Source organism: Chlorocebus sabaeus, chromosome 20 (assembly GCF_047675955.1).
Source record: "Chlorocebus sabaeus isolate Y175 chromosome 20, mChlSab1.0.hap1, whole genome shotgun sequence".
Taxonomy (NCBI): domain Eukaryota; kingdom Metazoa; phylum Chordata; class Mammalia; order Primates; family Cercopithecidae; genus Chlorocebus; species Chlorocebus sabaeus.
In genome coordinates, this window is record NC_132923.1 from 128,295,118 (window position 1) to 128,321,495 (window position 26,378).

At 39.4% G+C, this 26,378-nt stretch overlaps 1 protein-coding gene across 4 annotated transcripts in view; it reads left to right on the forward strand.

Annotated features, from left to right (window-relative positions):
- The window catches only part of RERE (arginine-glutamic acid dipeptide repeats), a 463,614-nt gene that overhangs the window by 261,511 nt on the left and 175,725 nt on the right, over positions 1-26,378 (forward strand). For all 4 annotated transcript variants that reach the window (XM_007980666.3, XM_007980665.3, XM_037985385.2 and 1 more), the window contains 3 exons: positions 2,415-2,520; positions 3,384-3,480; positions 17,422-17,526. In XM_007980666.3, coding sequence (XP_007978857.3) covers positions 2,415-2,520; positions 3,384-3,480; positions 17,422-17,526 — 308 coding nt within the window. The remainder of the gene's footprint in view (positions 1-2,414; positions 2,521-3,383; positions 3,481-17,421; positions 17,527-26,378) is intronic.

Consider the following 26,378-nt stretch of genomic DNA (forward strand, 5'->3'; position numbering starts at 1 on the left):
GCTTCCCCTGAAGGTGACATTTTAATTTGTAAACCTTCTTTAGGATGGCACTGTTAGCCAGTGCCATTGCACAGATACAGAGAAAAAATTAGAGATTCTCCCACAGCATCATTTTATCTACTTGGTTTTGTTTGAGGAAGAAATCTAGATGTAAACATGTAAGAATGGAAGGAGAACATAGAAACAATTTTGTTCCATCCCTTCCCTTTTCAGAGGGTTGGGGGACTCCACTAAGGTTGCAACTAGCAACTAGTTGCAGACTGAACTGCAATCCTAGATTACCTAATTTTAATCTAGTACCTGCTGAAACCACACATTGCCTCCCTTTATAATAGACTTTTAATTTATAATTAAGTTACTGGCCTATTTAGAAAGATTGTGGATATTACAGCTACTTAAATTTGTTCCAAATTGTTGTTTACTTCCAGTCTACCTTTGTGTGTTTTGTCTGTGAAATTGATTGTGAAGTCTTTGTAGCACAATGCTGCCACTCCCTGGTTATTGCATAGTACTGCATTGAGGAATCCAATAGTTCTTTCACTGCCATTGTAAAGTATAATATTAGGATTCATACATCTAGGTACAAATAAACGAAAGCAGTGATTTATTTGTGTGTGTAATCAGTAGGTATTCCTACATCATAAGATAACATAGATATTGTACCTCAAAAGATCACCAGTATGCCTGGCTTGGTTCTGAAAAATAGACATTGTACAAATTTGAGTTACTATATCTAAAAGGTATTTCTGTTGCCCTTCAGATTTTCAGACATCTTAAATGTGTTGCAGAAATACGTAGACTGGTAGATTTTAAAACATTGTTGTGTTTACTTTGAAACAGCACATTTTTGGCTGGTGTGGTGGCTCATGCTTGACATCCCAGCACATTGGGAGGCCAAGGCGGGTGGATGGATCATTTGAGGTCAGGAGTTCCAGACCAGTGGGACCCACGTGGTCAAAACCTGTCTCTACTAAAAATACAAAAATAGCTGGGCATGATGGCACACACCTATAATCCCAGGAGGCTGAGGCAGGAGAATCGTTTGAACCTAGGAGGTGGAGGTTGCAGTGAGCTGAGATCACACCACTGCACTCCAGCCTGGATGACAGAGTGAGTGAGGCTCCTTCTCAAAAAAAATAAATAATTAAATAAATAAAACCACATCTTCACATTTGAGTTCTGTTGAAACTTGTGGCAATTGTTATCTTTCTGATTCTTTAAATGGCTTTTAAGCGTTTTTTAGCAAAGGTTTTTTGGAACTTTCCTAGTAGTGTTTTAGTGTTGGCTGTATTTGTGACTGCTCGTTAAAGCAGAAAGTATCTTCTTTCATTAATGAGGGCTCTTTTATCATGTTTTAGGATTTAGGCATCCCCTTTATAAACATGAGGCATTTCTTGAATTTTAGCTCTCATTCATTACTGACCAGCGGGCCTGTGATGAGAATGTAGAGGCTGCTGAAAGGAATGGTATTCCATTCACCTTGGAGAATTCTGTTAAGACCACACATGGGTTGGAAAAGTATTTTAGGAGGCCGCAGGAAACCTCAGTGCGCTCCCTGTTGAGCTATTTCTTGACCAGGCACAGAGATGATCTTTTGCAAGCTGTAGCCCTATAACTTGCTAATGGAAGGGCAATATTTGATCCTTTATTCTCTGAACAAACTGGGAACAAAATTAACTTTTAGGGACAACATAGTTCAGTGTCCTATAAACATTTACAGGATCATTTATGTGATAATCATAAACTCTTCATTATTCACAAATAGTTACATACAAGATGTTCTATTACCTGGAGATTCGGAAATAAATGAGATGAGGTCTCTGGACTCATAGTACCTGCATCACCACCCATTCTTTGCTATATTCATTTGGCACATAACAGTAACTGTGGCTAAAAAGTGGAAGGAGAATCTAACTTAGTTTGGGTAATAGGCAAACCTTGGAGAAGAGATTATTTTGTGCCAGGCCTTGCTGGGTAAGTTCTTTCTAGCCTATTGCCCTTAATGAGCCTTGACAGTATGCTAACATTAACTCTAAATATTTACCAAAATGATTAAAGATTAAAATAGAAGGATATATTCATATAGTATTGTATAGTTAATGTTAAATAAAACTGTAATATTTAATGGATTAGTTAATCAAACTGGGGAGATAAACAGATTCGAGACTGGTCTCCTTTTGTTTCCTGAAATAAGCAGTTTAGAGGGGTAAGGTGAGAGGGATCTATTGATGGGTGTTTTTAAAAAATAAAATTTGACCTCGTAACTGACGTATGTATTATTGTGGTCCTGATGGTAATTGTGTCTCTCCCTACCTACCTGTCCACCCGTTTATAGGGGCTTTTGTCATGGGTATGATATGCACTTGTGGCCACCTGAAATACTGTTCCTAATGCTGTTAGATTTTCCTTTTCAGAGTAAGAGGGACCATCTCCTCATGAACGTCAAATGGTACTACCGTCAGTCTGAGGTCCCAGATTCTGTGTATCAGCATTTGGTTCAGGATCGACATAATGAAAATGGTAAATATGTCCTTCTGGTTTGATTCATGTATTTCTTAGCTTTGGGCAATGTTCTTTCTAAAGACATTAATTAAATGAAGATAACTTTTTAAAAAATGAATTTTTGAATGTTGGTAGGACTTATGCTTGACGATTCACATTGGTTACCCATTAGTCACGTGAGGTGGATCTGTCCCTCTCCAGTTCCAGATGAGGAAACTGAGGTTGAGCGATGCTAAGGACGTTGCTGGGGCTGTGCATCCTCTAAATGGCAGTGCTGGCGCTGGCATCAAACTTTGCCTGGCCCTGATCCTGCTGCACTCTTCTCACAGTCAACAAACCAGTGAAAAACAACTTGGAAGAATGATGTTCTTTTTTATCTTGTTGGGTGGTTTTTTTTGTTGTTGTTGTTTTCTTTCTTTGAAACTATAAAAAAAAACCTCCGTTAAAGCAAGTAAATTATAGTTCCTTGTTAAAAATATTATTTTCAGTGGAAGCTGTGTGATTTCACTCCATTTTGTAATATTTAGCAAGAAAAATAAGATGGACAGGATCACTAAGTATTTTGGTAGTTGAAGAGGTGCTAGGATAAGATAGTTGTTTCTGCTCTTTTTCCATTTGTACTTAATCCATTTTGGCAAAATATAGGGACTTAGTAAGGGGTATAAAACATAGCCAAGAAGATACTTTGTTGACAAAAACTGTACTTTCTGTTACTGTTATTCTTGTAATTTGTGATTCCTCTTCTCTATTTTGCATACTTATGATGCTCACCAGGCCTGGTTATTTAGTGGGTAGTAAACCTGAAAGAAAAGTTTTACAAAATTTTTTTACTTGTTTTGGGAAACTCAGTTTTAATGTCCTCTTAATTAATTTTTTGACAGACTCTGGAAGAGAACTTGTCATTACAGACCCAGTTATCAAGAACCGAGAGCTCTTCATTTCTGATTACGTTGACACTTACCATGCTGCTGCCCTTAGGTAAGTACTGGAGACATGCTCTTCCATGTGAAGGAGGAGTCATTGAGTGCAGGAGGTGGAGAATCTAATCTCTCCTGATCTTTTAGTAGTCACTGTATTAATCAGACTCCTCTTTTGGCCTCAGAGTGAACATTCCAGTGTCTGCTCTGGATTGTTGAGATTGCAGAGGTTCTCCGTATCTTCACTAATCTAGCTTTACCTCTCTCTCTCTTTTTTGATAATTTACTTTTTAATGCCCTTTCTATATTACTGTATCTTCATTTCCTTGGAAATTATTATCCTGGTATTGTTTGCTGAAGTATGTGGGTGAAATGTTCCGATGGGCAGGTGCAGTGGCTCACATCTGTAATCCTGGCACTTTGGAAAGCTGAGGTGGGAGAAAGTGTTCTGATGGTCTGCAGTTTACTTTCTAAAGATTTAATTCCTGCCACTAGAGAAGATAGAGAAACGGATGACGCAGATATGGCAGCGTGTAATTAATTGAGAATCTAGGCAAAGTTTATAGAGATTTTCATTGAACTATTCTTCCATTTTCTGTATGTCTGAAAAATTTCCTACTAGATAGCTACATTGGTAGGGAGAAGAGGTGGGTAGAAAGATATTGAAGATTTCATTCTGAGGCAGAAGGTAACATTCCAGCTGGTCATAATGTGTTCAGGAATTATGTCAAAAAAAAGACCATGACATTTGCATCTTTGGGTATTTTCTGTCTCTTTCAAGAAAAGGATAGCTGTAATGGCTCATTTTGTGTATGTATGACTGACTTTGGGTCTTTTAAGTGGTATAGGAAGTAAGACTACTGATATTCTTAAAACCCTTTCCTCACTGGAAATAATCATTAATAAAGTGGTGAAAGACTACTTTTTTTTGTTAAGTGCTATAATACGGTTTTAATAAAATTCTAGGATTTTGGTAGCTTTTATCTTAAAACTACAATGAGTTACAGTAATTTATCCATTCCGATGCTCAGATGGTATTCAGAAAAACCATCTGGAGTCTTTTGTGCAAAGCTACATAGCTAAAGTCTATTATTTCAAGGTAAATTAGTAGCAACTTTAGGGCAGGCTTTGACAAGCTTTTCGGGTCAGCTGATATTTCACATGGTATCTGTTGCAGTGACTCAGCTCAACCATTGCAGCATAAAAGCCATAGACAACATGAAATAAATGAAGTGGCTGTGCTCCAATAAAACTTTATGGATATTGAAATTTGAGTTTCATTTAATTTTCAAGTGTCAGGAGATACTCTTCTTTTGCTTTCTTTTTCAGCCATTTAAAAATGCAAAAACTCTTCTCTCAGGCCACAGGAAGCAGGCAGTGTGCCAGATGTGGCTTTTCTGGCTGTAGTTTGCCAACTCTGCTGTGGGGTATGGCGTGGATGTAGTTAGGTTTGACTTCTTACAGGAATTTAGATGAATTTAGAGAATTTCTCAGTGTTTTATAAACTTCCTGTGAACTTCCACAAGCTTTGTGTGACTTTTAAGATTAGCTTTCCAAGCTTAAGCTCACTTGCTGAACAAAGGAAGTTAATGCAGGGTTGGTTATATTGATGAAACAGTTCAATTTTTAACCTGGGACCAGTGACTTAATCCTGGAATATTGTTAGCTGGAACTGGTGACTTAATCCTGGAATATTGTTAGCTGGGTCCAGTGACTGAATTTCTGGAATATTGTTAACGGACCAGTCACTTAATCCTTGAATATTTCTGGTCTTGTTCTTTTTTTTTTTTTTTTTTTTTTTTGAGACAGGATCTCGCTCTGTCATCCAGGAGTGCAGTGGTGAGATTATGGCTCACTGCAGCCTCAAACTCCTGGGCTCAAGCAATCCTACCTCCCCAAGTAGCTGGGACTACAGGTGTACACCACCACCCTGGCTAATTTTTGTGTTTTTTGTAGAGACGAGGTTTTACCATCTTGCCCAGGCTGGTCTTGAACTCCTAAGCGTAAGCAATCCACCCACTTCGGCCTCCCCAAAGTGCTGGGATTACAAGTGTGAACCACCGCACTCAGCCAAATCCTGGAATACTTCTTACACTGGTTTGCATACTCTTTTCTTCCTCTTTCCATCTTGTCTCACAGGTTGAGGGAAAAGATTTTAAGCGATTTAGAGTTTCAGTTGAACAAATATGTGAGATACGTGACTGTATTCAACATGTTTTGACATAAATGCTTAAAATCAATATATTTGAGTAGTTATCATTGGTATTGAGATTTGTAGAATCTTTTTTTCTGAGACGGAGTCTTGCTTTGTCACCCAGGCTGGAGCTCAGTGGCTTGTTCTTGGCTTATTCACTGCAACCTCCGCCTCCCGGGTTCAAGTGATTCTCCTACCTCAGCCTCCTGAGTAGCTGGGACTACAGGCATGTGCCATGATGCCCAGCTAATTTTTTAATTTTTAGTTGAGACAGGGTTTCACCATCTTGGCCAGGCTGGTCTTGAACTCCTGACCTTAAGTGATCCACCCACCTCAACCTCCCAAAATGCTGGGATTACAGGCATGAGCCACCACACCCGGCCCATGTTTATCTTATTTTAGCATTTTCAGAAGAACAGGTTATCCCAAATAATTCCATCTGGATTCCATGAATTTACTGTAGCTAAGTTTACAATCATATGTTTCTTGGAGATGTGTAAATGTGTAAGTCACTGTCCTTTCACTGGGTATATAATTAGAATCCTCATTAATTAGTTTTTTTTTCTCCTGTGGTGTTTTCTTCAAAGTGGTCATAAAAAGTGGTAGCTGCTTTATAAAACTTTTATCTTGAATTTGATTTTATAGTACAACATTCTTTTGTGACTTGACTACTGGATTTTTTTCAAAGATATCAGATGACAGGTGGTCGTTTGGTCACTGAACAAGCTGGCCTAATGGTGCAGTGTCGTGTGAGTGTGTGGACGCGCTGGCTTGGTGGTGCAGTGTCTCGTGCATGTGGACGCGCTGGCCTAATGATGCAATTTTGCGTGTGTGTGTGGATGCGCTCGCCTAGTGGTGCAGTGTTGCACACGTGTTTGTGGACGCGCTGACTTACTGGTGTGGTGTCATGTGTGTTTGTGGCCGTGCTAGCCTAGTGGTGCGGAGTCACATGTGTGTGGACATGCTGGCCTGGTGGTGCAGTGTTGCATGTGTGTGGACCTGCTGGCCTAGTGGTGCAGGGTCACACGTGTGTGTGGACGCGCTTCCCTAATGGTGCAGGGTCGCTTTGCTGTCACTTAGTGATCTGGCCTCGCTCTTGGCAGCAGCACTCACCATGACAGAAGCTTTGATTGTCCCATTACTCCCGTAAAATAGAATGGGATGGCAGTGCCCCCAGCAGTCTCTGTTTATTCTCTTTCTCTTCACCAAGGTAGATTAACTTAAAAAATGTTTGGGATGTATTTGGTGGGAGATGGTTAAAGTTAAGCTTTAACTTTTTTTCCCAATTTTCTTCTCATAGTTTATGCACAGAAAGAGTTTATTCTTTCTCCATAGTTATAAACCAGTACTACTAAAAATAAATTCAATTTTGAGAGAGACACAAATAAAATAGTCTGTAGGCACATGAAAAGGGATCAAATAAATGTAATGAAAAAAACCATGGGGAACAAAAAAGAAAAAGACTGATCATGTTAGTGCTTAGCACCATTCTTCTTGAAGATCAAAGGGCTCAGTTGTGTGGATTCATCCGGTCGCAGTAACTCTGAGGGGGCTCTTGCCATTCCATTCACTCAGGAGGGAACTGATGTATAAAGTTTTCTTTCAAGCTGGTGCTAGAGTTGGGTTATAAAGGAGGAGAGAGAGCTTTATCCTTTAGCCGTGGTAAATCAAAAGGAAAACAAAATGCCCTGTAGCTTCTTTGTAAATTGTGAGATTATAACTTTTTCCTACCAGAGTTTCTTCCTGTAAGGAAATCTGAGCCCTTCGCAGTTGTAGAAATGTGTTGAGGTCCAGCATTAACTGCATTGCTGTCAGTTTTGAATACTTGACCTTGGCTGTCCTTTGTCTCTACCTTTCAAGATAAGTTTCTACAGCTGCTGATCTTATTTCATCACATGTTATCAATAAGCACCAAAGAGTAAAGTTAGCATTTTGAATAGAGTAGTTTTTGAGTTCTGTTTATTCCTGGGTAAGTATTTTTGGCTGGCATTGTGGTATAATAGACTGAAGTTAGAAGACTTGCGTTTGAATCCTGGCTCTGCTGTAGCCTTGTGACCAGTGTCAAGTTTTTTAACGTTTGAGCTAACCTTTTGACAAACTTATTCAAGGTCACATGACTAATGACAGAATCCTGAACCAAACACACACATCTGGTTCCACATCCAGTATGGTAAGGAGTGTGAAAGTCCCTCAAAGAGCATCTCATGCCCTAGTAACATGTATAGTACACTCCATAGCTCATTGAATTTCTGCTGAGTTCTTAAAAGTAAAAGGGGAAGAAAAGAATAAGTGAAATTAAGTTTAATTTTGTACTGAGTTAATGATGGTGTAATCACTCAGCATACACTTTTTTTACTGTTTCTCTGTGGCCCGTTGGAGGAGTAGGGATTAGATACTTAGATTCCTTCAGGTATATGGAGAAGAGTTCAGCTTAGGGAGCCATCTCAACGCGCTCTAGGAATGAGCAGATAAACTTGTAACTTGTAATTTGTTTTCTATGCTACTTTTTCTCCCCTAAGGATAATGTTTTATTAATGATCCAAGGATCTGGAGTGATTGCTTTGTGATTGGACTGAGGACATGTGACCTGGGGAACATTCTCGGGTTTATCGTGCACTCACATCAGTGCATTCTCCAGTATTGATTGTGGAGGGCAGCGGAGGAGATCGTAAATGTCGACTGAAGGGCTGTTTTCCAACTTTCTGAATATCTGCTTCCTATTTCAAGGAGTCACTGGGGAAAAAATATCCTACTGCAGGTCAGGTTATAGGCTACCATTTTACCCAGGGGTTCCTATTATAGGGAAATGCCTTAGGATGAATTTTCTGGAAGACCAGGGCCAAGGAGCCCTAAATTAGCTGTTTGAGGCTTCCAGTCTGTTTTTTTTTTTTTTCATCCTAAATTAATTTATCTCCTTACTTTGTTATGAGCAACTAGTATCATGTATGTGTTTAGGGCTGGAAACAGATTAGTTACATCTGTGGACAGTTTCCCAACCATTTAAAAATCCTTTAGTGGCAGGGCACGGTGGCTCACGCCTGTAATCCCAGCACTTTGGGAGGCCGAGGTGAGCAGATCACCTGAGGTCAGGAGTTCGAGACCAACCCGGCCAACATGGCAAAGCCCCGTCTCTACTAAAACTACAAAAAATTAGCCAAGTGTGGTGGCTGGTGCCTGTAGTCCCAGCTACTAGGGAGGCTGAGGCAGGAGAATCACTTTAACCTGGGAGGTGGCGGAGGTTGCAGTGAGCCGAGATTGTGCCACTGCACTTCCGCCTGGGTGTCGGAGCGAGACTCCGTCTCAAAAAAAGAAAAAACCCTTTAGCTCCTGCAGGTTTCTTAAGGAGTTTCATGGTGTCTCACAGCTCTTAGTTTTGCAGTTTAAGAATCCTTTTCTGGCTTTAATCTACAGTTGTTTTTGCATGTGAAATAACTTTGACCTATAACATTTTTATTGTTTTGTCTATACATGCTTAGTATATTAGACATCATAACCTGTCAATTCCTTTATTCATTCATCATTTAACACTTTATTAATCTACTAGTAGATGAAGGGCTCTATGTTTGGTTATGGGAAGCTACCCATTAAGATATTCCGTCTGCCCTAGAGTATTTCATAGTATTTGAAAAACTTTCTTTTATTTGGAGCTATTTTTAGACACACAGCAAAGTTACAAGTACTCAGGTTCAATATATCCCTCCCCTAACCTAATGTGAACAACTTCTACAACTACAGTACAGTTATCAGAACCAGGGAATTAACACGGATACAATAGCATTAGACTAAAGATGGTCTTCGAATTTCAACAACATCCTCGTTGTTGTTCTAGGATCTTATATGGGATCCCACATTGCATTTAGTTATTTCTCCTTAGTCTCCTGCAGCGTGTAATAGTTCTCCAGTCTTTCCTTGCCGTTCATGACCTTCCTTGGTATTGTAAGTATTATTGATCAATTATTTTGTCAAATGTCCCTCAATTTGGCTTTTCTGAGGTAAGGCATTTTGGGCAAGAATCACAGAAATTATGTGTTTCTGAGTGCATCTTATCATGGGCTTCATGAGGTTGATAATGTCTAATTACTAGTGACATTGACCTTGTCCACTTGATGAATGTGGCGTCTGCCGGGTTTCTTCACTGTAAAGCAGCTTTTCCCCGGTACTTAATTAACTTGGGAGATACTTTGAGACTATGCAAATCATTTATCTCCTTAAATTTTCACCCAGTGATTTTAAGCACCTATCAGTGGATTTCATCTGTAAAAGTTACTACTGTGAATGAAGCTTGCCTATGGTGGTTTTTCATTTTTCTTCTTTTCTTCTACATTTATTAATTGGAATTCCACTGTAGTAAAGAAATCTCCCTTTTACCCCATAAATCTATCTGAGTGTTTACATCAGCATGAACTTATGGATATTTATTTTGTTATAATTTATTATTTTTTGTTTTATTACCCAACTTTGGCCATTAGGAGCTACTTCAGATTGGCCCCTGCATTTTTCCAGCAAACCTCCGTATTTTTTTGAGCACTTTCTTATTTTCTAGCTCCACAAGATGTTCTCAGACTTGTTTTTTATTTTCCAACCTCTAGCGCTGGAATTAATCATTCTGTGAGGAGCCCAGGTTGCCTTTAGTGGAGAGCAGTGTTTAGAAACCCAGATCTAGGTATTAGGCATGTATATTACTACTAGGTGTCGTTGTTTCTAGATCCAGTTAGCAAGCAGAGCTAGGATGTATATGTATACTAACCTATGCCTATTAACTTCCCCTAACCCCAGACTCGTAAGGTTGTATTAATTTCAATTCTAGTCCAACACTAGAAGATTTTATTTTATTTTTTTTGAGATGGAGTCTCGCTCTGTCGCCCAGGCTTGAGTACAGTGGTGCGATCTTGGCTCACTGCAAGCTCTGCCTCCCGGGTTCATGCCATTCTCCTGCCTTAGCCTCCCGAGTAGCTGGGACTACAGGCATCTGCCACCATGCCCGGCTAATTTTTTGTGTTTTTAGTAGAGACGGGGTTTCACCGTGTTAGCCCGGATGGTCTCGATCTCCTGACCTCGTAATCCGCCCGTCTCAGCCTCCCAAAGGGCTGGGATTACAGGCGTGAGCCACTGTGCCTGGCCTGCTTGCCTGTTTTCTTAATAGAATGTTTGGTCTTTTTAAAAATTTAAAAGTCTGATAGGTGAGAAGTGGTATCTCCGTGTTTTTATTTTATTTCACTAACAATGAGTTTGAACATTTTTTCATATGTTTGAAGGATATGTTTGTCTCTTTTTTGGTAAATTGTCTGTTTATGTATTTTCTATTGGTTTTCTTTTTGTTTTACTTTTAAAAAGTGCTTTATATGACTGTGGTACATGGCAATTGTTGCAAATATTTTTCTCCCACTTTTGTTAGTTTTCATTTACTTTTATTTATTGTTTTTTTATTGTACAAAATGTATTTTTATCTAACCAAATTTATCAGTCTTTTATTGCCTCTGGGCAATAGTTAGATTTGAGTCATAGTTAGAAAGCCTTTCCCTACACCATATTTAAAGAATAATTCTACCCAGTTGTTCTAGCACTACTAAATAAACGATCTGTGTTGACTGTAGTGGTTTGAGATGTTACCATTGTCATATCTTGCTTTCCATATGTATTTTGTACTTGCTCTTTTGTTTTGTTGTTCTGTTGTCTATTTATGTACCAGCACTACACTTCTTAATTACAGAGGCTTTATAGTATGTTTTAATGTGTGTTCCTCCCTTTTTTAGTTATTTGTTTTTCCATGTGAACCTTAATATTTTGTTTTATTTCAGAAAAAGAAAGCTTGTTGGTATTTATACTGGGATTGTATTGGATTTATTAATTAATCTGTGGAGAAATGCCATTTTGAGTAGGGGATGTTTTACCATTTGTTCATGTCCACTTTTTTGTCTTTCAGGAGTGTTTAAAAATCTTCCTTCTCACAGATTTTGTACAGTTTCGGACTTTTTTCCCCCTAAGCTAATCATCTTTTTTTTTTTTGAGATTAAGTCTTGCTCTTGTCACTCCTGCTTGTTGTGGCACCATCTTGGCTCACTGCAACCTCTGCTTCCTGGGTTCAAACGATTCTCCTGCCTCAGCCTCCCAAGTAGCTGGCATTACAAACGCCTGCCACCATGCCCAGCTAATCTTTGTATTTTTAGTAGAGACAGGGTTTCACTTTGTTGGCCAGGCTGGTCTCAAACTCCTGACCTCTTGTGATCGACCCACCTCAGCCTCCCAAAGTGCTGGGATTACAGGTGTAAGCCACCACACCTGGCCTACAGACATATTTTGAACTCTGTCCTGTAATAATAAAGAATACACATTGAATTATGTATCTTGCCACCTTCTCAAAAATTGGTCATATATTAGATCACAGAAAAAAAAACATTTGATTAACATGCAATAAAACTGTAGTTTACTAAGAAAAACAAACAACAGAAGGTCCTTTCACCTGGAAATTTAAAACTTCCTGTTAAGCAACTCCTGGGCAAAAGGGGAAATACAAACTAAAATTTTATATAAAAATTATATATATATATAATTTTTTATCTTTTTTTTTGGCCAGGCATGGTGGCCCACACCTGTAATCCCAACATTTTGAGAGGCCAAGCTGGACAGATTGCTTGAGCCCAGGAGTTTGAGACCAGCCTGGGCAATATGGTGAAACCCTGTCTCTACAAAAAATTGTTGGGTGTGGTGGCACACACCTGTAGTCCCAGCTACCAGGAAGGCTGAGCTGGAAGAATCACCTGAGCCTGGGCAGTTGAGTCTTCAGTGAACTGAGATCAAACCACTGCGCTTCAGCCCAAGCGACAGAGGGAGACCCTATCTCAAAAAAAAACAAAAACAAAAACAAAAAAAAAAAACAGGCGGCCAGGAGTGGTGGCTTGCACCTGTAATCCTGTAATCCCACCTCTTTGGAAGGTTGAGGCAGGTCATGAGGAGTAAAATCCCGTCTCTACTAAAAATACAAAAAGTTAGCTGGGCGTGGTGACATGTGTCTGTAATCCCAGCTCTTCGGGAGGCTGAAGCAGGAGAATCACTTGAACCTGGGAGGCGGAGGTTGCAGTGAGCCGAGATCGTGCCACTGTGCTCCATTCTGGGTGACAGAGCAAGACTCTGTCTCCAAAAAAAAAAAAAAATTATTGTTAATAATTTATTTTATTTTTAATAATTTTTTATTAAGACTCCATCTTAATAATAATAGCTTTCAACAGATTTGCTGCTGTAAACATTCTGTGTATGCTGGTGCACTTCGTCATGAGTTTCTTTGGGGTTTGCTCATGCCTGGGGATACAAGAAGACCCTCCCAGTTATTGGTAGTTTTAAGGGAATGAATTTCTAGGCCACAGTTTTCATTTGTATTGTCTTCTTACATAAGAGGGACTCTCTTGTCTCTTCTTCATCCTTTTCATATAGCCACCTCCTCTTGGTAGCCAGAAGACCCTTCAGATGATGCCCCAGGTGTAAAACTCCCTGGGGCCCCACTGAAGGATTACTGAAATGAATCATTTCCAGGACGCCTTTTTTACTGTTGAATGAAAGGGTGCTAACACATGGGGCTTCCCTGTCTTAGTCATATTTCTGTTAACAATGAAGCATTGCTTTAGATACAGGGTATACAGGACTTTCGAAGGCTCTGAAACTGGGTATTTCAGCAAGGTGGATGTGGTGGCAGTTTTCTCTTAACAGTCTCTCCTCATCTATTCTGTAAACAGTGTCAAATAATGTCCTACTTTTGACAGAGATCATGATGAGAAAAGGGCTCTGATAAAAAGTACTGAATACTTAAAATCATACCCATACTTCTGCACACATTTTAAAAGGTAAACACTGTTCACGAGGTGATTTGTAAAATATTTCAAATGGATGCTACCCAATCAGAGCCAATCCTGGTGGCCTTACCTGGTTATGGAAACCCTTTCTTCAGCTCTGCTCAATACTCAGTGTTTGAGGGCCGGCTAACTGGCAAGATTACCAACTTTAAACAGCTACAGCTATATGGTAATGGTTCTCATTGTTTTACTTTCCTCCAGTAGTTTTTTAATATACAGTACAATGTGGATTTTAAGTGTACATTTTCATAAATTTGTTTGACCCTAAACAAGACTTGGCATATTCCCCTCATCTCAGGAAGTTCCCTCAATATCCTTCCGTCTCAAAACCTCCCACCCAGAATCACCAGCTCTTCAGGTTTCTCTCACTATAAGTTATTTTTTCCTCTTCTAAAGCTACGAAATCATGCAGTGTAAACTGTTTTTGTGTCTGGCTTCTTAATACTCAACATTTTATTTTTAAGAATTGTCCATGGTATTTTATGTATCACTAGATCTTTGTATTTGTGTAGTATTTTATTGTGAGATCTTTGTATTTGTTTAGTATTTTATTGTACATATATACAATTTATTTACCTGTTGCTGGACATTTGGGTTGTTTCTAGGCTGTTATGAATAAACCTTTCATGAATAACAGCAACAATAAAAATGTACAAAGAAGGAAATAATAAAGATAAAAACAAATTTATGAGGAAGAAAACTTAGATGTAATTAATCAAATTCTTTTTGTTTTTTAAAAATTTAATACCTTATTTACAAAATACTTTGTGACCAGCTGGGATTTATTCAAGGAATGCAAGGTTGGTTCAGTTTTTCACTCTTTTGATAGCATATATCAAACTATTAAATCTAAAGGAGGAAAATAGTCAATTTTTCCAATACTATGATTATAGTTTGATTGTTTTTAAAACTGGTGTCATATTTAATAAGAACACCTGGGAGACATTTCCACTGACATCAGGGACTAGCCAAGGATGTTCACTCTTTCCACATTGTATTAGAGGTACAGTGCAATTAGAGGCATACGAAAGGATAAAAAAGTAAAAATGTTTAAATATCAATACCTTTCATATACATGAACAGAATCAAATAGAGAAAGAGCTTGATGGTAGAGAAAAATCCCATTTACAACAACTTCATAGTCATTTATCAGATGAAATGCTTCTATTCCTATTGCTTTTGGCTTTCCGTAAGCTAGTAGTTTTGCCCTCCACAGGAGACATTTGGCAAGTCTTGAGACATTTTTTATTGTCAGGAAGAAATGTGTATGGGTGCTACTAGGTAGAGGCCAAGGATGCTCTTAAATATCCTACAATGTACAGAACAGCCTCTGACAATAAATAATTATTTAGTACAAACTGTCGTTAGTGCTGAGATTGATAAACCCTGCTAAACATACCTGATTTCCAGTGTTTGTGTTTAGAGTTGTGAGTTTTCTTTACCTTTAATTGATACATCATTAATTACTCCAGTTTAAGGGTGAAATAACAAAGAATAATAAAAGAAGAATCAGTTTTCTTTAGTAATGGACAATAATAGGAATAACTTAACTTTACATAGCATTTGTGTAGTAGAGTTTTGTAGGCTTTGTCTTTGTAAGTGCAGTAGGTGTTACCTCTATTTTACTGATAAAGGAACCTATTTCTTCTGGCTTTCAGGGATTAAATCGCCTTGTATGGATGGGTAGTTAGTTTCAAAGTGAGCCAGTTGTTCGTTTGTAAAAAAGATCGTACCTGCCTTTTCTTTCCCAGAAGCTTGTTTTAGTTCTAGTTAAATACTAGAAGAGGCAGTTCTGGGCCTGGGAAGTTGATTCTTAGTCTGAGACTGTTTTTCCTTGATTTGGATCTTACTATCTACAAATAGTAGGTATGAATATTATAGCACTTCGAATAGAACTTTCTGCTGTGATGGAAATGTCTTGTAAATCTGTGTTGTTCACTATGGTAGCTAGTAGCCATATGCAGCTATTTAGATTTACATTTGTTAAGATCAAATAAAATTTTGAATTCAGTTCTCAGTTATATCAGTGTTGTTTCAAGTGCTCAGTAACCCTAGAATACTTTCTATTCTATAGAACTATAGATACTTTCTAATCTGTAGTTCCCAAAGGGACTTGATATCAGCAGCATTGTTATTTAATTTAAAAAATGGAGATGGGGGCTGGGTGCAGTTGTTCACACCTATAATCCCAGTGCTTTGGGAGGCCAGGGTAGGAGGGTCACTTGAAGCCAGGAGTTTGAGACCAGCCTGGGCAACCTAGTGAGACTACCATCTACAGCAAATTTTAAAATTAACCAGGTGTGGTGAGTTGGGATCTCACTAATGTTGCCCAAGTTTGTCTCGAATTCTGGCCTCAAATAATCCTCCTGCCCTAACCTCCCAAAGTGCTGGGATTACAGATACGAAACCACTGTGCCTGGCTGACCCTACTTTGGTTATAGGGTACTTAAGCACTTGAGGGAAAGAAGAATCTTGCTTTTTAATTTCTTGATAGGAAGTGAATGAATGAACCCATGCTGATAACCCCTCAGCCAGCTTCTCTTCCTAACACTGTGGCCATTAGCTGGTGTGTATGTTGTTACTGTGCATACTCATGGAGTTCTTACCACAACAGATAGCCCGCTCAAGCAGTGGAAGGCCACATCCTGGAAGTATGCTGCACGGCTTTCCATACGAAATGGGAAACTTCTGGTCCTCCAATTCCCTCTAACCTCACTGTAGCCTTTGGCTTCCACTTAACATTAAAGTGACCGCTGAGGGAGTTAGAGTTCTTTTTTTTTTTTTTTTTTGAGACGGAGTCTCGCTCTGTCGCCCAGGCTGGAGTGCAGTGGCCGATCTCGCTCACTGCAAGCTCCGCCTCCCGGGTTTACGCCATTCTCCTGCCTCAGCCTCCCGAGTAGCTGGGACTACAGGCGCCCACCACCTCGCCCGGCTAGTTTTTTGTATTTTTTAGTAGAGACGGGGTTTCACCACGTTAGCCAGGATGGTCTCGATCTCCTGACCTCGTGATCCGCCCGTCTCGGCCTCCCAAAGTGCTGGGATTACAGGCTTGAGCCACCGCGCCCGGCCAGGGAGTTAGAGTTCTTAAGCCTCCCCTGCCTCTTTGGGAATCCTGGAGTGAGTGTGTGTGTGCGCGTGTGTGTGTGTTTGTATTTGGAAGTTAGGCCTCACCACGTGATGTAATGCTTCTGGCATTTACTTTGGTACTTGGTACCTGGAAACATTGCTTAAGCCGTTCTGTAGTGAGTATTGTAGAGTTTTCAGCTGCAGGTTGGTTTAAGTGGTGGATGAACCTGAAAACTCTACTCTGCTTTATTTTAGTATTTCTATGGGAAAGTGATTTCTAACTTATAGCCATTTAAAGTTACCCCAGAATTTGAGAACTTCTTGTATATTGGGGCCCATGTTTATATAAAAAAGTTAAAATTTCTCTAGGTTTTAATTTCCAACTAACTTTATTTGTTGCACATTATAGGAGAAGAAAAATACTTATTGGCCAGAAGCTGTATTCCAAAGACATGTCAAATATTACACATTTTAGCTTTAAACATATGCTTTCTGCCTATCATAATAACATGGTAGGGAAAAAGGCTCATTTTTTTTTTTTTTTTTTTTAATGATTTAGAAAGGCTTTAGGCTGAATTTTTCTTACTTTCACAATGGTTTTAATTTTTCTCCGTTTCTACTTTAATATTCTTTCTCATAGTCCTGTCTCTAGTTTATCTTTGTTGTTTCAATTAATTTTACTTTATTAGTAAAATGGTGATATAAAGCTGTCAGATTACACAGGTGTACAGTGAAGCAGTCATGAAACAGCTGAATAGGTAAAATGAAGTGTGGTGTTTGTAGCCGGTTCTCCATGCACATGGACCTAGCTCAGTGCTTCCTCTACCCTTACCCTCCAGGTTTGGTTAGCAAAAGCAGTGGAGGGTATTACTAATTATTTTTTTTCTCTTTTTCCCAGAGGGAAGTGTAACATCTCCCATTTTTCTGACATATTTGCTGCTAGAGAGTTCAAAGCCCGAGTGGATTCATTTTTCTACATATTAGGATATAACCCTGAGACAAGGTAAGTGAGTCACTTGTGTCCATTCATTGAGAACTCTTTTCCTTTTCTCATTTGTGTGTGTGTGTGTGTGTGTGTGTGTGTGTCTAGTTTATGCATCTGGACATACATACACTAGTAACATACTTTAAAAAAAAATGACTCCAGAGTCCTTCAGTAAACTTCTTTGGAAGGAGTTGTAATTAATGTCTTCGACATCTAAAGTGGCTTTTTGCTTACTCTTTAGTTTTATTTGGAAAAAGAAAAATGAGAAAATTTGGGTTGAAAGAAGATGGGATAAAGATACACTTTTAGTTGATCTGTATTTTGGATTAACTATTAAGAATTGGTAGATTATTTCCCTCGTTCACATTCTGTCAAGCCTTCCATAATACCATATTGAAAAAGACTAGGTAATTTTGGAAAGTTTGTTGGTTACTCATTTGTTTTGTTCACTCTTGGTAATAAAACTCCAGGAGCGCTCACTGAAATATCTTTAGTAAGACTGCTGGTATAAGTCAGACACATCTGATTCTCAAAACATCTTGGTAAGATCTATGTAACAGTTTGAATTATTATTTTTTTTTAAATGAGAAGCAGTAGGGTCAAGTAATTCAACAACTTTTGTGTCTGTCATAGATGCTACTTTAATGTAGCACATGAAGAATTTTTATGAGTGTATATATTCATACTTGCCCTGTATTGATCATGTGACTGCATATTTTACTAAGGATTTTAAAAACAGGATGTTAGCAGGTGATCAAGTAATATATGCTCTGGACACCCAAGGCATGTTTATACATGTGAAGGTTTAGAAAGAAATAAAACATCCATGGCCAGGCGCAGCGGCTCATGCCTGTAATCCTAGAACCTTAGGAGGCCACAGTAGGAGGATTGCTTGAGCGCTTAAGCCCAGGAGTTTGAGACCAAGCCTAGCTAGGCAGTATGGCATGACCTCTCCTCTCAACAAAATATAAAGTAAAAATTAACTGGATGTGGTGGGCTGCACCTGTGGTCCCAGCTACTTAGGCAGCTGAGGCAGGAGGATTGCTTGAGCCTGGGAAGTCAAGGCTGTAGTGAGCTGTGTTGGCACCACTGCACTCCAGCTTGGGCGACAGAGGGAGACCCTGTCTTAAAAAAATAAATAAAATAAGTAAATAAATAAGTAAAAGATACTTGGCTCAAAGAAGTTAGCAAAAGAACTACATTAAGCATAAAGGCAAAATGGGTATCATTTTATTGAGAACATTTTTCTAGAGGACTCTCAGAAACCATATGTAAAACTTAGAATGTTGTTGGGTAGTCATCCTAGCGGGTAAAAGGGAACGTATGTTTTCTTGTGGTTTTATGAAGCTGCCCACAGCTCTTTTGGGGCTCGTGTTAGTGTATCTGTCTCCCTCCCTCCCTCTCTTCCTCTCAATATTAGATGCTAGATTCTAGACAGCATCAGACTGCTGCTAGATAGCATCAGAAGCTAGATTCTAAATGGTGCTTGATGTATGGATAGTAACATAATGCTCATTGAAGAGTACCTTTTCTCCTTTAGAAAACTATGATGCTTGGCCAGGTGTGGGTGGCTCACGCCTGTAATCCCAGCACTTTGGAGGTGGAGGTGGGCGGATCATGAAGTCAGGAGTTCGAGACCAGCCTGGCCAACGTGGTGAAACCCCATTTCTACTAAAAATACAAAAATTAGCTGGGGGTGGTGGCACACACCTGTAATCCCAGCTCCTCCGGAGGCTAAGGCAGGAGAATTGCTTGAACCCTGGAGGTTGCAGTAAGCCAAGGTTGTGCCACTGCACTTCAGCCTGGGCAACAGAGCAAGACCTCCATCTCGGGAAGAAAAAACTATGATGCTTGAGTTTTGTTTTGTGTTTTTCAAAAGTATGCCATGTTCCAATGATAAAGAAGCTGGTCAGTGGTAATATTTCATACGCCTCTTATATTTTGAAATGTTTATTTTACATACACATTTATTAGCTTCCTTCTCATGTCTTTCTGTTGCCCAGGTAAATTGTAAAATGCTTGAGCTTGGATTTCTCTCTAGATACAAAGGAATTGGATGTTATTTTAGTGATACTGTGTTTATTTAATCACTTGATAGTTTCCCAATTGCACAAGTGATATTAATTAACTGAAGTAGCTTTTGTCTTTTAAGCTCTCAGGTTTGTAACAACTAACCAAAATTATTTTTTACAAATGTAAGTTACACATGTTTTGTTGAATGCTTATTAAAGTAATGTGTAACTTACCTTTGTAAGCCAGGCACTCACACAACTTCTTCTCTTATTTTTCATTGTGTATTGCTGGCCGTCTTTCAGGGCAATACATCCCATCGGGTTTGTTTTAAAATCACGGATGCAATAAGGAACAGAGAGACATGATGATAGCAGCACACTTACAGGATCTGCATCCTGAATCACTTGTCTTAGTGACCTTTCTAGTCACCACTGATTTTCGTCTACACTTGGTTCCCTATGTCCATCTTCTGCTTTGTGTGTTTTATGTGCTTGAGTAGTGTTGGATGAGTTGAATTGAACAAATACGTAAGTGCCCATTTATAAATAAACTTTGAAGCAAATCTCAAACTTCTCACAGTTGAAGTGTAGAGGCCGTCATAGACATTTGCAGCAGTGGAGCCAATGGAGCCTACTGCCTTGGCTTGCTGGTGTTATCCTGAACATTTCCTTATATCCCTGAAGTTTGAAGTTAGGGGTATAGTTCCCACAGCGGCTCAAATGATCCAAAAATGCCTCTGATTTAACAGAGTATAGAAAAACTGGCTATGCACAGCCCAATTCTTAGAATTCCCAGGGTGCATACCCTTGCAGAATTTACCTCTGTTTCTGTCTTTGTTTCAAGTTTGTGAGGGTGGAGGCTGTGTGATAAGCCGATTTCCTATATAGTTTTCCCCCAGTTTTAATGAGTAGGACTAGTAAGTAGTCATGGCTACATAGTGTACTGTATGCTGACTCATAGTGCCCTGAGTTATTTAGGTAAATATGTAAGTTAATGTGGAAAGGAAATGCCAAAGTTTTTCTGATTGTGTAATGGTCCTGTGAAATACTGCATATAAGAAAGTCCACTGAAAATTTAAGGAATGGTGATTCCATGACTGCAGGCTTTCATGACGGTTGTCCTCCCCTTAAGTAATGCAGGAACTTTAAGTGAGCAGTTGAAAGCGAACCTTAAGATGGAATTGTTTATTTCTCAGAGCTAATTTTCCAATAGTAGTTATACGTTGATTTATGTAATTTTCCATACTTTATTAGCATATTGATCAACACTGAAAGTTTGGAATTTTTTTCACATTTATTTGCATAGATCCTTTTTAAATTTCAGTGTACAGCTTCATTTTATTTTTTTCTCTAACCTGGTCATTATATTTCTGAATGTTGTGTCTTGTCAGGGATCTGTTTTTTGTTGTTGTTGTTGTTCCTGGTGGATTACTGCTTATTGAACTAATAATGTGTGATAGTGGAAAACAGACTGGCTGTTCTGTACTCTAGAGTTTGTTCCCTTTAACATTTGGGGAGAATGGATTTCTTGGTAATTGTCATGGAATTAGGCCGGGCACGGTGGCTCAAGCCTGTAATCCCAGCACTTTGGGAGGCCGAGACGGGTGGATCACCAGGTCAGGAGATCGAGACCATCCTGGCTAACACGGTGAAACCCCGTCTCTATTAAAAAATACAAAAAAAAACTAGCCGGGCGAGGTGGCGGGCGCCTGTAGTCCCAGCTACTCGAGAGGCTGAGGCAGGAGAATGGCGTAAACCCGGGAGGTGGAGCTTGCAGTGAGCTGAGATCCGGCCACTGTACTCCAGCCTGGGCGACAGAGCAAGACTCTGTCTCAAAAAAAAAAAGAAAAAAAAAATTGTCATGGAATTACTTTGTTATTATCAGGTGTAAACTTATATTTCATTCTTTTTAATCTAGAATACTTATTAATATTGATAAAGCATCTATAGTAATATAGATCTATACTCTTTTATCTTAAATTCTGAAATATGAAAGTTCTGAAAATCTAACAAATTTTATGCCAAGGTTGTTGCCAAAATGCATTTGATGGCTGAACCTAACCTGAACTGATAGGAGGCTATTTATATTTTTAATTCAGTTCACTTTGTGTGAGTTTGTATAAGTTTTACTCTAAAAATACTAATATGATGGAATATGGATTATTGCTTGAACACTGCTGGGGTGTTACATGCTGTGATATATTTGCTGTAGTGCTAAAATAAAAATTCTGAATTCTGGTAAACCTCTCATCCTAAGGATTTTAGATAAGGGATTATGACTATATTACTGCTAGCCATGAAATTTAAGTAATAAAACTGATTTTTTTGTTGGTTTTGTTTTGAGACGGTCACACTCTGTTACCTCAGCTGGAGTGTAGTGGCATGATCAGGGTTCACCACAGCCTCAACTTACCTGGCTCAGGTGATCCTCCTGCCTCATCCTCCCAAGTAGCTGGGACTGCAGGTGCATGCCATCATCCCTGGCTCATTTTTAAAATTTTTTGTCTAGTTGGGGTCTCACTATGTTGCCCAGGCGGGTCTCTAAATCCTGGGTTTCAGCGATCCTCCCTCCTCTGCTTCCCAAAGTGTTGGGATTACAGGTGTGAGCCGCTGCACCCAGCGGGAACAAAACTTAATTGAGCAAAAATTTGGGGGGCATATTTTTTTGCCCAAGTAGAATACAGACTACTAAAGGACTGTGAAAAATGAGAGAGCCTTAAATCTAAGTTGGCCTGACTTTGAACCCTGAGGTAATTGGGCTTTGCTTTTGGAGTTTGTTTTTGACATTTCTACACTCAGGGAGCGTTCAGCTTTGCACATGTGAACAAGATTCATCCCAGATTTACTTCAGTGGTGAGCATACTCTGCAAAATAATGTCATTGTGTTCTCAGTTTGTTTGAAGGGTCTGATCCAGAGTCTGCCAAGAAACTTAATAAAGTCAATAAATTTCAGCTCAGAGGTCTTCATAAATAAAGCCAGTTAGGCCTTAGGTGCATTTGGCTAAAACACCAGTGTTGGTGGTTAAACTAAAATATAAAATAGATTGGTCTTAGCTTGCAAAAAGAGATGAGCATAGGGATGTGGTTATATGCCTCTCTTTACTGTCCTTAGTTGCTTTTTTCATTTGTCTAACACCTTCTAGGCATTTAATCTGCTTGATCCTTCCAGCCATCTGGTAATATCTCTCCTCTTGGATCTGGGTGGCCTGGGTTCTAGTCTTGTGCTGCTACTTCATCCTCGTGTCCATGGGTAAAACATGCACTTTCTGGACTCTTTCTGCATCAGTAAGATGGAGATGATGAAAGCTACCCTGCAGGAAACTTCTGTAAACTGTCAGATTTTTCATTTCTTCTTGGGAATTGCAGAAGTAATTATAAATTTTCTTTCAGAGACAAGGTTGAAAAATATCAATTTTTTTTTTTTTTGAGACGGAGTCTCGCTCTGTCGCCCAGGTTAGAGTGCAGTGGCACGATCTCAGCTCACTGCCTCCTGGGTTCACGCCATTCTCCTGCCTCAGCCTCCCGAGTAGCTGGGACTACAGGCGCCCGCCACCACGCCCAGCTAATGTTTTGTATTTTTTTTTTTTTTTTAAGTAGAGATGGGGTTTCATCGTGTTAGCCAGGGTGGTCTTGATCTCCTGACCTTGTGATCTGCCTGCCTCGGCCTCCCAAAGTGCTGGGATTATAGGCGTGAGCCACTGCGCCCGGCCTTGTTTTTTTTGTTTTTTTTTTTTGTTGTTGTTGTTTGTTTTTGTTTTTGTTTTTTTTTTTTTGTTTTTTTTTTCAGATGGAGTCTCGCTCTATCACTTGGCAGAGACTACAGGCATACATCACCACACCCAGCTAATTTTTGTATTTTTAGTAGAGAGAGAGTTTCACCATGTTGGCCAGGATGGTCTCGATCTCTTGACATCATGATCTGCCTGCCTCAGCCTCCCAAAGTACTGAGATTACAGGCATGAGCCACCGTGCCCAGCTAAATTTTGTTTTGTTTTAATCCTGTAAAGCATTAAATCCAAAAGCAAAACATAAACTACTTTTCAAGATGTCATGATTCTGTCATACCGTTAGCCATCTGGGTGATTTGCTGTTTTATTGAGAAATGGATTGGGACTTTTTATAGCAAACGAATCTATCCCCTATAGCAATTAAGTTTTGCTAGATTTTTGGTGGTTTTTTTTTTACCCCATCTTCCCATCTCTCTACTTCCAGCAGTTCAACCATGGGCCAGCGCCTTCTCTTTTTTTTTTAACGCTATACTCTGGACCCCTTCTGGCTGTCTACCCTTCTTCCTGGGAAAAGATCTCCTTTCCTTCCTGTCTGTGAGTTAGGAGGGAAAGGAAGTAGTGGTGAATGGAGTCCCAGTAAGAACAAAAGATATGATAATGGCCATTGGAGAAGAAATGGCTTTATCTTCCTGATAATTAAGCATGAATTTTCCCAGGCAGCTGTTCTTTTATTTCCCCTTGCCAAAAGAAACGTTCTTTAGGCTCCGAAGTGCATTTAAGGACAGTAAAGAAGGCATATTATTTAAAATGGAGCATTTTGTATGGGTGCTTTCTCTCACTGTCTAATAATGTCTCATAAAAGTGTCAGCGATTTCATCAGAGGCTTGGTCTGTACTGCAGAAACACCGAATTATATTCTTGGTTCTTTTGTGTTTTGCATACTAGTCCTCTCTTGCCGGTAAATAGGAAAACAAGTTGAGGGCTCAGATCTGATCTCCGATCTTATCTGGGGAAAATGTTCATGATCACCTACAGTCTTCTGCAGCCTATCTGCTTTTCTCTCACCTCTTCTCATCCTTTTCTCCCTTCTCCTCTTCCTCTTCCTAGGGTGTAGTTTTGCAGCAGTATTGAGGTTTATATGTTATTATGATTATGTTCAGGAGCAGTCATAAACTGCAGGCGTTTGCAGGGACTATACTGTGTCTCCTAGACTGATAACCGCAATAATGTTAATAATAGCAAGAGTTAAGAGTTAGTGCAGGCCGGGCGCGGTGGCTCACGCCTGTAATCCCAGCACTTTGGGAGGCCGAGGCGGGTGGATCACGAGGTCAGGAGATCAAGACCATCCTGGCGAACATGGTGAAACCTCGTCTCTACTAAAAATACAAAAAAAAATTAGCCGGGTGTGGTGGCGGGTGCCTGTAGTACCAGCTACTTGGGAGGCTGAGGCAGGAGAATGGCGTGAACCCGGGAGGCAGCGGAGATTGCGCCACGGCACTCCAGCCTGGGCAACAGAGCGAGACTCCGTCTCAAAAAAAAAAAAAGAAAAAAAAGAGTGAGTGCGGTAGTTAGAATACTGTGTGCATTTTGTTTTGTTTTAAAACGGGATAGTTCCTTGCAAGTAGAGTAGAAGACCTTTATTAACTGAATCATTTGAAAGTATGTTGTCTCCCTGAAGCTCTTTCACACTCCAATATTTTGTATATTTCCTGTGAACGCGGGCATTTTCTTACCTAACCACAATACAGCCCTCAAAATCAGGAAATTAACAATGAAAATATTATTACTGTGGTTTTCTCAGACCCCATTCACATTTTGCCAGTGTTCCCAATGAAAACCTACAACAAAAGGCTCCTGTTTGGCAATATGGATTTAGTTGTCATGTTTGTTTAGTCTCCTTAAATCTGGAATAGTTTGTCAGTTGCTTCTTGGCTTCATGACCTTGGAAGAGAATAGGCCAATTTGTATTCTGTCCCTCAGTTTGCATTAATGTTTGTTGTTGTTGTTGTTTTAAATAGCAATGGAGTCTTGTTATATTGCCCAGGCTACAGTGAGGTGGCTGTTCGTAGGTACAGTTTAAGTGCACTGCAGCCTAGATTAAGTGATCTTCTCCCCTCAGTGATCCTCCCGGGCTCAAGTGATCCTCCTACCTCAGCCTCCCTAGTAGCTGGACTACTGGTGTATGCCACTGTGCCCAGGTGTCCCTCAGTTTGCATTTATGGTGTTTCCTTATTATTAGATTTAGATCATGTATCACAGAAATTGTGTGTTCTTTTTTTCTAGATCCTGTCAGTATACAATTCTTATTTGTCCGGTTGCTGGTAATGTTCACTTCGATCAGTTGCTGAACCTGGTGTCTGCCAGGTTTTGCCATTGTACAGTGTCTCTTTTTCCCTTTGTAATTAATAAGCATTTTGTGGGAGGTTGCTTTGTGAATGTGCAGATCTCATCTTCATCAAACTTTCGATTTATTTATTTAGTGGACTAATGGCCTCCTATTTTATTTAATTGTTTATAACCTGCTACTGTTGTTACTCATTTTGAGGTCAGATTGTCCCAGCATTTGGAGAATGATACTTTAAAACCTAGATTTGGTGCTAAGTGTGCTCATTACTTTGTGTTGTTGCTCTCTGGCCTTCTGAGAAACAGAGCGAGGGAGTGCGTGTGTTTGCATCTATCATGTAGATAATGCACATATTTGCACCTATAGTTCTGTGTATATTCATAAGTTACGAAATTCTCCAAGTTCAGTCCAGTACTGCAGAATTTCTGCTACTTTATTCCCTTTTCCTTATTTGTAACATTCTCCTTTAACATTAAGAAACCTTATTTCATTATCTTTAATGTCTTTATTTCTTAATTTTCTGTCACTTAACTCTGCTCTGTAACATTGGGACCATTTTTTTCCCTCAACATACATCTTTATGCTTAAGCGGAAAAGTTAACAATCTAAAACACCTGTGTTTCGACTAATTTGAATTTGAGACATTGTAAAATTTACCTTCATTTGAGTAACAGTTCCCTTTTCCACTCACCACAGCTAGTGGTCTTTGTGTAACTTTTGAGGATGAGCAGCTAGAGCTGGATACAATCTTTTTTCTGTTTGCTTTTGTCTGCCATCACATTTGAA